This window comes from Lutra lutra, chromosome 8, assembly GCF_902655055.1.
Source record: "Lutra lutra chromosome 8, mLutLut1.2, whole genome shotgun sequence".
Taxonomy (NCBI): Eukaryota; Metazoa; Chordata; class Mammalia; order Carnivora; family Mustelidae; genus Lutra; species Lutra lutra.
The window spans coordinates 56,826,424-56,839,292 of NC_062285.1; the positions used below are offsets into that span (position 1 = coordinate 56,826,424).

At 40.1% G+C, this 12,869-nt stretch overlaps 1 protein-coding gene across 6 annotated transcripts in view; it reads right to left on the minus strand.

Annotated features, from left to right (window-relative positions):
- Positions 1 to 12,869, minus strand: part of SCN8A (sodium voltage-gated channel alpha subunit 8) — a 178,765-nt gene that overhangs the window by 33,559 nt on the left and 132,337 nt on the right. For all 6 annotated transcript variants that reach the window (XM_047741659.1, XM_047741658.1, XM_047741657.1 and 3 more), the window contains exons 14-16: positions 12,620 to 12,858; positions 5,721 to 5,894; positions 3,299 to 3,655 (exon numbers count right to left, since the gene is read on the minus strand). In XM_047741659.1, the coding sequence (XP_047597615.1) occupies positions 3,299 to 3,655; positions 5,721 to 5,894; positions 12,620 to 12,858 (770 nt within the window). The remainder of the gene's footprint in view (positions 1 to 3,298; positions 3,656 to 5,720; positions 5,895 to 12,619; positions 12,859 to 12,869) is intronic.

The window sequence follows — 12,869 nt, forward strand, 5'->3', positions numbered from 1 at the left end:
AAGAGTTTCTATCATGTTTGGTTTGCCAGTGCTCATGTCACTAAGTGGGCATCAAAAAAAATTTTTTTATTGAAGTATAATTAACATATAGTGTTATATTAGCTTCAGGTATACAATATTCAACAATTTTATACATTGCTCAGTTCTCATCACAATTAGCATTCTCTTAATCCTCTTTATCTCTTCCACCCATCCTCCCCCTCTCCTCTGGTACACATCAGTTTGTTCTCCGTATTTAAGAGTCTGCGTTGTTGTTGTTTTGGGGGTTTTTTTTGGTCTCTTTTTTTCTTTGCTCATTTGTTTGTTTCTTAAATTCCACATGACCGAAAACATGGTATTTTTCTTTCTCTGACTTATTTCACTTAGCATTATACCCCCTAGGTCCAGCCATGTTGTTGCCAATGGCAAGATTTCATTCTTTTTTATGGCTGAGTAATATTCCACTGTATACAGATACGCCTATCTCTTTATCCATTTATCTATGGATGGATACTTGGGGTGGTTCCATATCTTGGCTAGTATAAACAATGTTGCAATAAACATAGGGGTGCGTATGTCTTTCCTAATCAGTGTTTTTGTTTTCTTTGGGTAAAATTTCTTTGGTAACGGAATTACTGGATCATATAGTAGTTCTATTTTTAATTTTTTGAGGAACTTTCATACTGTTTTCTACCAAGTGGGAACTTTGTTTGGTTTCGGTTGTAATACAAGGTACAAGGTTAATATGTCTTTTCTTGGTTCTTTTATAGTTTTACAAACATATATATGTGCCCCCAAATATATTGCTTTTCTTACAATCAGAAAAAGCAAAAACTATATACATTTTGGAAAAAAAAATTTCCCCAAACAGAAAATAAAGATGGACATAGCTTATTGGGAGGATTTAAGAAGAAACAGATGCCATGTATTCATGGACAGGGGAAGTGTTGGAAATCCACATGAAAAAAACAACTAGGCTTGGAGAGCCATGCTTTCCTACAACAAGCCAAGAAAGTAGAACTGGAATACAGTTCATGTCATCTTAAGAATTAATTTCCTTTGCTTTTCTAACATATATAAAATAAAGTAGTTTAACAAGACAGTGATTGTGACTGTTGTGTTCTGTTGTATATCTAAATGTCCAGCCAAGCTTTATTTATTTGTGTTTTAATAGGCTATTTTACCACATTGGACATTAAGATTAATTAATTTATTTTTATTAAGACTTACTTTACAAATTGGGAGAGGTGTTCACTTCTTGATTTACACCTGGCCCCTACTTTGTCACACTTCTGAAGAAGAGCAAGCAATACATTTTAGGTGGAGATCATAGTATGGGTAGAATGGGGGGAATGGAAACAAATAAATGCACTATATGTACACAAATTATTTGGGCCATTTGTAGAATTACAAAGGAGTATGGTTGGTAAAATGAGGGTGAGTTGGAGGGGGCTTTGAAGGCCAGGCTGAGGAATTTGAATTTTATTTAACTGGATTCACTATTGGTCTTTGAGTAGAGGAGTAACAGATGATAGAGATTTGAGAAAATGATTCCTACCAGCTACATACAGTTAGAGCTGTCACTTGCATGAGTTAATAAGAGTCTAGATTAGGCTACTGTAATCTCAAACCTTAGCATGCCTAAGGAATCTGGGGAGAGGTTGCATGAAAAAATACGTATTTCCTTGGCCTCACCTTTAAGGTTCTGATTCAGTAGATCTGGTATAGGGCCTGGGACCGCCTGTTTTAATGAGTGAAAATTGGGTGGCTGTGCTCTTCAGACCACACTTACAGAAATACTGGCTAGATTACAGGCATGGAAAGGATGGGGAAGATCTTAGAAATACTATTAATTAAGGTGTATGAAAGGCATCAGATTGTTTACTGGGAAGGGAGAGAAGAGAGTCAGAAGAGACTTATAGTCACAGATTCCTAAAGACTAGGTGGGCACAAGGACTGAGCAAAGGTGAACCTGGAAAGGTGTTACCAGAAGCAGAAGTAATGTTATGTGCTCCTGCAGGTATCTGTAGAGTAACGGGGAGAGGATACGGAGATAAGTGAGAAGAGGAGGATGGAGAAAGGGTGGAAAGGCCAGGGCTGGGAAATGTGGATGCCACTATTTACCAGGAGGTAAATTCACTGAAGAAGTGGGAAGTCTAGCGGGAGTAGGACGAGGGAAGGGTGATCAGAAATGGAGAAAGGAAGGGATTACAGAAACATCACAGTGTCCATTTTTACAGATCATAGGAAAGAATAGTGTGGCACGGCTGGTCCAGAGGCTGGTGAGCAGGAACCCCCTCCTGGCATGCTTCTCTGGCACAAAAAGAAGAACTTCTCTGGATGAGCTGACAGGGGTTCCTCTGAGTTTGCCTTCTTCCAGCCCCCCTTGCTCTAGACTGGCAAGTTGGATTGGGCCTGATCTGAAAGATAAGTACTTCTTAAACTTTAGTGTGCATGTCAATCACCTTGGGGTCCAGTTAAAAATGCAGATTCTGATTCAGTAATTCTGGGGTGAGGCCTAAGATTCTAACATACTCTAAAGTGATCTCATTGCTGCTAGTCCTCTGACCACACTTTGAGAAACATGGCGTCAAAATCTCTGTTGGTGAATGAATATTCTACATACAGAGGCAGAAGACAGCCGGCGGACAGCTCAGAGTACAGCAAAAAAGTGACTTGCCACTTATACAAGTTAGATAAAACCTTCTGTCGGTTTAGATCAGTGGTTCTCAATGGAGGGCAATTTTGCCTCCTAGGGGACAGTTGGCAATGTCTGGAGACATTTTTGGTTATCACAACTTAGGGAGGGTGGGGGGTTACTGGCCAGTAAAAGGTAGAGGTCAGGAAAGCTGCTAAACATCCCACAACACATTTGTAGGACATTTCTACAACAAAAGGATTGTAGGACAATTCTACAACAAAAAATTATCTAACCCAAAGTGCCAACAGTGTCAAGGTTGAGAAATTCTGAATTTAAATGAATTTTTCTGTAGTAGAAAGAGTGTAGATTTTGTAGTCCAGGATCTAATACAAGCCCTGACATTTATCAGTTGCCTGACTTCAGGAAGGTCACTTAACTTTGCTGAGGTTTGTTTCCATAGCTATGAAAAAGGGTTGACAGGTTGTGGGATTTATGACTCAGCAGGCCTCTGTAAAGAACAGTTTCCTTTCCTTCACTTGTACCTTAGGGCTCTTGAGCCAAGAAAGGATTAAAAACTAGCACAGGCATGAAAGCTAGTAGGACCAAGACCATTGGGCTTCTGGTCAAGGGTATGATGTTCTGGGCAAAGAATGAGAAGTTGTACAAGTTAGTACTAACCACCAAGTTGCCAATAACCATGACCATCATGAAGACGATGAGGCACATGGCCTGGCCTGCCACTTCCATGCAGTCCCACATGGTCTCAATCCACTCCCCGCACAACACTCGAAAGACAATGAGGAAGGAATGGAAAAAGTCATTCATGTGCCAGCGAGGGAGTTCACAGTCCTGGTTGATCTTGCAGACGCACTCTTTGTAGCTCTTTCCAAAGAGTTGCATGCCCACCACGGCAAAGATGAAGACAATAATGGCCAGCACCAGGGTCAGGTTGCCCAGGGCACCCACTGAATTTCCAATAATCTTGATCAGCATGTTCAGGGTGGGCCAGGATTTGGCCAATTTGAAGACTCGGAGCTAAGGGGGGAAAAAATCGAAACAAAAATCAAATGATACTCAATCCATTATCTTCCACATGGCTAAAATAAAAATATATAAAATTAGTGAGATAAGCTTAAATTTACTGAGCGACCTTGGGAAATTCCCAGGACTTTCTAACTGTCTTAGACTAAAATGGGAGAATGTGAGGCACAGACAGGCAAAATGGATTAATTTCACAGTACATGAAAAACTTAAACTAGGAACCAAGATTATTGCCTCTAGCCCCCTATATTAGTCTCTGAGTCAAACTGCTTTTTATGTTTTATTTTTAAAATTTTAATTTTTTTTAAGTAGGCTCCATGCCTAGTGCAAAGCCCAACAGGGGGTTTGAACTCACGCCCCTGAGATCAAGACCTGACTGAGATCAATAGTTGGATGCTTAACCAACTAAGCCACACTGGCACCCCTCAATCTACTTTTTAAGAACCCATACATGAATATATCCTTTTGCTATTGATTTTTCCTTGACCTCTCAAAGAAAATATGAAGGAAAATGTTGAGTTGTAGTGAAGCAAAAGATCAGGATGGCAAGGGAAGTGAAAAATAAATCATCTGTCTCTTTAAAAAAAATCACGTAAAAATTCTAAGTATCTCTTTTTTTGCTTGCCAATAAATAATCAATAGCTGATATGAAACTGTGGAATATGCTTGGTATAACTTGGAGGAAAAGCACAAAGCCCTAGTAGGTGCAGTTCCATGTATATCAAACATCTTACGAGAAGGGCCTATAGTGATATTAATTCAGAGGACAAACTTCTGTTATGAGATTTCTATATTCTGTAATAAAATGATTTATAAGGTCTCAGCAAATAGTCTAGAATTATAATGCATATAATTCATTATCTAGAAATAATAATGATGAGGTCATCTTCAGATGTCATAAGTTAATGACTAACACAGGACATAATAGGAATTTTGGTAGAAGACAACAGCACAGAGTGGAACATTTTTTTCCTATTAAAAGCTTGAGTCTTATCTGACAGTTCAAGATTTACCAGGTGTTTCTCTGTATGAATATCTGGATCATTCATATTTTTTCCCTTCCTGACTGGCTCTTAAATTTATTAGGAATACTAGTGCTCAGGCTTCCACCTCTTACTCCTTCATCCCATCTTCCAGACAGTAAGAACGATTTTCAAAAAGTCTACTGTGGGCTGGATCCTAAGACTAGTAAAGATCCCAAGACTAGTAAACAGAGGTTCCAGAAACTTGCCAGATGGATGAGACTGAATGAGACCTCTGTTTTACAAATAATTCCATTTTATTCCAATTCTCTTTTTTCAACATGCTGAATATCCTGATGAAAAAAACTAAAATCCTTTCAGTTATAAATGCTAAGGTATTTTTCCCAATGGGGAAAGAAAAACCTAAGCCAGTTCTGATGCTCTGAGTGGGATATCCCCAAAGTAACTCAGCTTCTCAAGGGACTTAATCAGGACATAGCTTATGCCTGTGTTTATGGGAAGCTATTTTGAGGGTATCATTAACTGTTTCAAAGTCATTTTAATAATTTTAACATTAATTTTCTCAAGTACATTACAAAATCCTTCTCAGCTAATGTTATGGGGAAAAAAGCCAATGTTTAACAGTTAATTTCAATATCATTTTAAAAAATACTGTTTTGTTCCTGTTTTCTGGAAGGGGTCATCATGATGGAAGAAATGAGAGACCTCTTTGAACAAGGAGAAATACCACTTCAGAGAGATGTTCAGATAAGGAAACAGCTTTACTAGCAAATTCATTAGACCTCAGAATAGCCCTTAGGAATCCTTTTTCATCTTTTAGATTAACCATTATTTTCTGAGGAACTTCCTAAAATTGACCTCTGTTTGTTGACTGACATTAAAAACTAACTTCTATATTGGGCACTTAGCAGAAAAATTTTTTCAAGATTTTAGTATCTAAGCCAATAAATTGCCAACAGAAACTGTGAGTAGAATATAGCTAAGGATTTTTTAAATCATCAAATTAACTTATGCAAAACTTTTTTAGTAGCTGCAAGATAGGAAATGTAAAAAGAAATTGGAGAAATATGGAATACCAATCGGAAAGATCGCAGCACCGAAAGCCCCTCCACGTCTGCTAGACCCAGTTCCATTAAACTGAGGGAGACAATAAATCCGTCAAAAATGTTCCAACCTTCTTGGAAATAATAGTAGGGATCCATGGCTATGAGCTTCAGGAACATTTCCGCTGTGAAAATTCCAGTGAAAACCTAAAGAGGGGAAGGCGGGGTTAAGAAAAAGAAATAAGAGAAAGAGAATGCCTTTATCATTATCTTTGGATAGAATACGTCCAAGAAGCTGCAAGAGCTAGCCTTCTTAAACTGTGCATCTGAGGACATCAGCACTTAGATGTCCCATGACTACTCCACATGGGGCAGGAGAACCTTGTTGCCTCTTGATTCAAGTACTCAGTTCCAATGTTCTCATCTTTGTTGCCAGAAACACCTAATTCACATTGCTCAAGAATGCATTTAACAAGCTATTTTAAGCAATAGGAAGACCACACAGGGGACAGACCCCTTCTAAAGGGTCAGCAGCCATTTTGAATGTTTATGTTTGGGGTGTTCGCCTAAAAAAAACCAAAACCAAAAACCAAAAAACACCCTTCATTGAATTGTAATTCTATGTAAAATATACAGCATTATTCCTGATTTGATATTATGTGTCTTTTTATTTTTAGATTTTATTTATTTATTCAATAGAGACAGCAAGAAAGGGAATATACAAGCAGAGGGAGTGGGAGAGGGAGAAGTAGACTCCCCACTGAGCAGAGAGCCCAATGTGGGGCTCGATCCCAGGACCCTGGGATCATGACCTGAGCCAAAGGCAGGCGCTTAAATCCTGAGCCACTCAGGCCTCCCAATGTTATGTGTCTTATTGAAGGTTGACATATGCTGCCATGTTTCTTATTTTGAGTTGTAAAAGCAACGGAACACTGCTTAAAGTGTGCAAAATATCGGAAAAAAGTATAGTCTCATCATCTCATACAACTATCATTTTTTCTATATTCCCTCTCTGGTTTTTTTCAAATGCATATATATTTTGACAGAGTTGTAAAATCATAGAGTACGTTATATCTTGGGTCTTATTTTTCACTTATCATAACTCAGTCCATGTTTCTGCATAGTCTTCTGAATTCCCATTTATATTGTTTGTATAAAATTCTGCTGAGTATGTCCTCAAAGAACTTTCTTTTCTTTTTATTAAAAATTTATTTATTTTAGAGAAAGAGAGAGCGTGAGCTGGGGGAGGGAGATAGAGAGAGAGAGTTTCAAACAGATTCCCCACTGAGTGAGGAGTCCATCTGGGTAAGAGAATGACTTCTCCCCAGTGTCATAAGACTCCTAACTTTTCTACCTTTCAGAGCACCCCATGTCTCCCCATGCCTCCTGTATCCCACAGGACTTGGTAACATAATGTACTATAAGAAAGTAAAATCCCACAAATGCCAGGTTTGACAAGACCCTCATCCTAAGTGAACCACATAACATCAGACTCTTACTGAATAACATCAGATTCTTACTGAATATTATGATTTTAGAGGAAGGCTTCATATGTAATGGGTTTTATTTATTTATTATTTTTAAGATTTTATTTATTTATTTGACAGAGAGATCACAAGTAGATGGAGAGGCAGGCAGAGAGAGAGAGGGAAGCAGGCTCCCTGCTGAGCAGAGAGCCCGATGCGGGACTCGATCCCAGGACCCTGAGATCATGACCTGAGCCGAAGGCAGCGGCTTAACCCACTGAGCCACCCAGGCGCCCTGTAATGGGTTTTAAACTCATAATAAAATTATAGCTTGCAACTACCTGGTTACCAAGTTTACAAAGGAAGCAGTTTAAGGAAAACTTTGAAGATATGGTCTGAGGACAGAACTGGAAGTAGTCAAAAATATTTAGATTACAGATGCTGTTGGGAAAGAGACCCAGTTAATGTATAGGAACGACAAAACAGAACGGTGTGACGGAAATCAAAATGGATACAGGGGCTGTAAGGTTTTGTGTCTGTGTACTTTTCCACGGCCCCCCATTTTCCTAAACTGAAGATGCCGTTATTCTAGAACTGAAAGAAAATAATCCCTAGAGAGATCCAATTAAGCAAAATCAAAGTTCACAGGGCCTGCTACGCGTCTACAGACGGAACATCACTGTGAGGGCAGCTAAGCACATCCTGACAGCCATTTTCCCTCAGTGTAAACCCAGGGAAGGTTTCTCTCTACAGAAATGTCAGCCTGCTTGCTGCACACTGAGTAGAGACTGGATTTGCTGTCCCACTGGTTCTGATGGACACACAGGAAATGCTCAGTCATAAGCACTGGCTAACTGACCATGGAATATTTACACTGTGGGAACTCTGGTTCCTAAGAGAAAATCAACAATGGCAGAGTTACTGTTGCTTTTCAGTGGGATACATGGCACCCAGATGCCAGGTAGAAATGCCTGTGACAGAGGTCAGCAACCATGTTCTTTCAACATACAGTGATTGCCATCATTGGGGTTTGCTGGTATGAAAGAACACTTTTTTTTACAAATGGAAAAGGGTAGCTTTAAGGCTATCCCTATGATGCCATTCTAATTTGCGCTTGGTATGCTTCTTGAGGAGGAGAAAAAATAAGAATGATAAGAATTATAATTATAATCACAGAATTATAAGCAGCATATCAACCAACAGCTGTACATAAATGTCGCTCTTGTGAATGTCCTCAAATATTCACCTAGGAATTTATGCTCTAATGTAGCATTTCTCAAAGAAATTGGGACTGGGGTGTCAGGGCCTGAGAAGTGTGGGGAGAGGGTCCACAGGGAGGACACTGGTGTGGATGCTGGGAGTCTAGCATAGGAAGCCAGAGCCTGAAAAGGGCGAGGAGGACAATCACCTAGCAAGAGGTAATAGTGCTTTTTGATCAAATAAATAAACTAGAAATAGAGGCGACCAGGTTTCTTTGTCAGAGGAGTTACAATTATAGAAACGGAGATACCGGAATGAACCCGGTAATGTTGGACTAGGATAAACAGCCAGCCTCATACTGAGAGGGCCCAGTCATGAACATTGCTCCAATAGATGTTGACTTCTAATTATCATTTCCACTACAACAACGAGGGCTCCTTGAGAAATGGCTGGTCCAGGCCTGAGATGGGAAAAATATAAAATTAGCCTGGACTATTCTATGATACCGGATAAAAGGAAGTAATGAGGGGCGCCTGGGTGGCTCAGTGGGCTAAACCTCTGCCTTCAGCTCAGGTCATGATCCCAGGGTCCTGGGATCGAGCCCCGCATCGGGCTCTCTGCTCAGCAGGGAGCCTGCTTCCTCCTCTCTCTCTGCCTGCCTCTCTGCTTACTTGTGATCTCTGTCTGTCAGATAAATAAATAAAATCTTTAAAAAAAAAAAAAAGGAAGTAATGAGGATATGTTGACAGGACCCAGAAACCAGCTTGAAGGAATGCCCAGTGGCCAAATCAGGAATGGTTTAAACACTTAGATGATAATGGATTATAACCCACCAGATAAAACTGAAAGCCATGAGTCTACGTTGACATAAATAAATGAATAAATCCAAAGCTTAATGAAGAAAAGTAAATTTAGATAATTTCAAAACATCTTCACAAACACTTACTAATTAAAATGGAATTATAAATGGAAAAGAGTAACTTTACAGGAGAGAAGCCTGGCAGACACCTCCTTCATCAACTGACCAAGTCCCATCAATTTGGGACAAATGGAAACCATGCCATCTGGTAGGTGCAAGGAGAAGACAGCCTCGCTTTTGTGACATTCCCACCAAATGTGTAAGCTGAGTCTAGTCAGGAGGAAGCATCAGACAAACTGAACTTGAGGGAATTCTACAAAATAACTGGCCTGCAGTCTTCCCTAGTCTCAAGGTCAAGAAACCGATGTAAGACTGAGAAAGTCCGCCAAGCTGACAAAGACTGAAAAGACAGGACAACCGAATGCAACAGGAGACTGGAACAGCATCATTTTGCTACAAAGGACATGACTGGGATTTCTGGTAGAACCTGAAGGGGCCCGAGAATGCAGTGGTTGTGAGGTGCACGGGAATTTCCTGAGTCTGGTGGCCATACTACGGTTTTACATGAGAACGTACTTGTTCATTAAACACACATGCAGAAGGCTCAGAGGCTGTGTCAACAGATTCCTCTCCAAAACAACATCTTAGACCGTACCTGAAACCTTTCTCCAAGATTGAGATTGCTTAAAAAAACAAAACGAAACACCTTTTAAACTCACTATTGTGTTCAAATGGTTGCAAAAAAGGTAAGAAAAGAATCCTTACATTTATCTCCTGAATAACACAAAAGGTGTAGAAGTCACATAGCCAAACTGGGCTTCCATTTCCTTTATGGAACATATGGAACATATGGAACATGAGGGATGGATAGAATTATCTTTAAGGTTCTTCCTCATATTAACGTTTTTCCTTGTGGGAGGGTTGAGGAGGCAGCAAACTTTACAGCAAACCATTCTCTCCCACCAGAAACCTCCATCTGTATATCTATGGACAAACACAGCTCGGGTCACCGTCCCAGCTGTGGGAAGTCCTTAGGGTTCCAGCCGTGAGACAGGCTGTTCCCTATTTCACAAGCTGGTCAATCTCACTCTTTTCCATCTTTTTCTCAGGTTCATTCAAAGACTCTCTCTAGATGTCCAAGCCTTTGGGAGCTCTTCTCTGCTTGTTAGATGGGATGCTGCCTGGTTCATGAATCATTTAATAAAGCCCGTTAGATTTTTTTTTTAAATGTCCAAGCTACTGAATTACACTAATATGGTTCCTATGATTTGTAGAGTGCTTTTTACTATTCCAAAAACTTCTCTATAGGTTCTCATTTTGTCCTCCCAAATACTGATGACATGGTATTATACTTGTTTTATAGATGCAAACATCTGTGGTTAGAAATGAGTAGCATATTTCAAGTTAGTATGTTCAAAACAGAACTCTTGATTTTAAACCTCAAACCTATTCCTTCTTCAGTCATCCTATTTCCCTCTTAGCTACCAAACTTCCAAATCTAGGTACCATTCTTCACTTCCTTCCCTTCACGCTCACCTCCAATCTACTGGCCAGTCCAACATGTCCTGAACCACTCACTGTTTTCCATCCCCACTACTAATTGCATGCTTTCTTTACAATCCCTTGGAAATTCTTGCCCCCAGAGTGTTTTCCCATTTTAGAACTCGGTTTTGGTTGACCTGCTTCAAAAAGTCCCTGAATATTATTAGTGGCTGACCTTCCCTTCTCTCCTCTTTCTTCTTGATGATTCTGAGCAAAGTCTTCTGAATGTTCACAACTCTAATTTAGGTGTGACCCTAAGTCTCTACAGATTTTTAAGAAAGGGAAAAATGGTGTTATCTGCTGGTCTGGTGTGAGGGCAATTCTGCTGGTGGTAGGTGACAAGACCTCTCAAATTCCCTTCAAAATCAGGGACTAGCTCTGCAAAAAGCAAGTAAAAGTAAAGACTTTGAGAAAAACAAAACATCGCAGGGAAAATCCCACCACCACCACCACCATCAACAACAACAAAATTATTAAGCTGTATTTTTCATTACTTAAGTCTTGGCTAATAAGATAAAGCTCATATCTGTATCATCTTGTTGATTCTTTCAAAACGTTGCTTGATGGCCAAGTTTCTGGTCTGCGAGTGACGCAGCCCACTATCAGGTACCCTTCAGAGTCAGCAGATTTCCTGGACAGCCTATGAGAGTGTCCCATTTCAAGATGACCCATATTTCATCGGGTGGCACACGAGGGTTTATATCAAAGCAGTGAGCCTGGAGCGTGTCACTAACTCCGACATGCAGAGTAGAAAGACCACAGAATTATCTCGGACGTGTACCAGGGAATGTGATAGGCTATAAGGACTAACCAGATAAAGGATCTCCTTTGCCATGTGTGTTTTCATAATCAAAACTCAAAACGATATTATAACACTCTAATAGTATGTTAGTGCTTAATGTAAATACTCTTTGTGTGTGTCAGATGTGTGTGTGTGTGTGTGTGTGTGTGTGTATACAGAGAGAGGGAGGGAGGGAGAAGGAGAACATCAGGCAGGGATCATACTCAAAAGGTAACAAACCACTAGATTTGACTTGCTCATGGTGAAACTCCCAAGGAATAATGAAGCACAGATGACCTAGAAGATTCTTTCCAACTAGATCTTTCCCATCTACCAAAATTCAATCGACTCCTGATTTTTGGACTAAAGAAATAAAACAGATAATCCCCAAATCACAACTATTTGACTTCAGAATACACTGTGCCACCTATTAAAAACAAAACAAAGCACCTCATTCTTATCTTCTAAATAATATAATAAGTTAAATATATGACTTCAGCTAACATTAAAATAAATTTGGCACAGATCAACTAACGGTAGAAACTGGATGAGAGCCCAGAAGTTGGATGGGAGGGGGAAGCCAGCCTAGAATAAAGTTTCCCACAGATAGACCCCATATGGATAATTAAGATATGACAGCGCAGGCAAATTTATAGTTCTGTTTAATGCACTAAAAGAGCTCCCCTATTTTGTGGTGGTTGTTACTGAAGGTGAAAGGGGAAGTGATGCTGGAGTAATGCAGGAATCAATGTGAGAAACAGAACGAGAAAGAAAATCCAGAAGTCCTTGGCTCAGGTTGCTGAAAGCAGCCCACTGCACCATGCCTCCCATTCTGTCACCATGACTCGTTTTCTGCCAATAGCTCCTAAATGACGTCTTCAAAGTTCTGCAGAAAGAGGGAACAGCCAAGGGATCACAACAGTGAGCAGAAGCGGCTGGGGCTATGCCATATGTGGAAGCATTTGTCTTCCAATTAACTCTTACTTTCTTTGCAACTGAACTCCAGCTTCCAGTATCGCAAAAAGATGTCCTACAGGCAAAATATGTTCGGATCATAAAATCCGGAGACGGCATTCCATCTTACCAGATTTCCTACAGCCAAGACGTGCTCAAACTGTGGTGTCATGGGATGGTGCTCCATGGCCATAAACAGGGTATTCAGGACAATGCAGATGGTGATGGCCAAGTCCACAAACGGGTCCATAACGATCAAATTCACAATCTCTTTCAGTTTGATCCAGTAGGGGTGACACTCCCAGATGAGGAAAGTATTGGCAAATTTATACCAGCACGGCGGGCACTTTCTCTGAGACTCTTCCAGCTCTGTAGTGAGT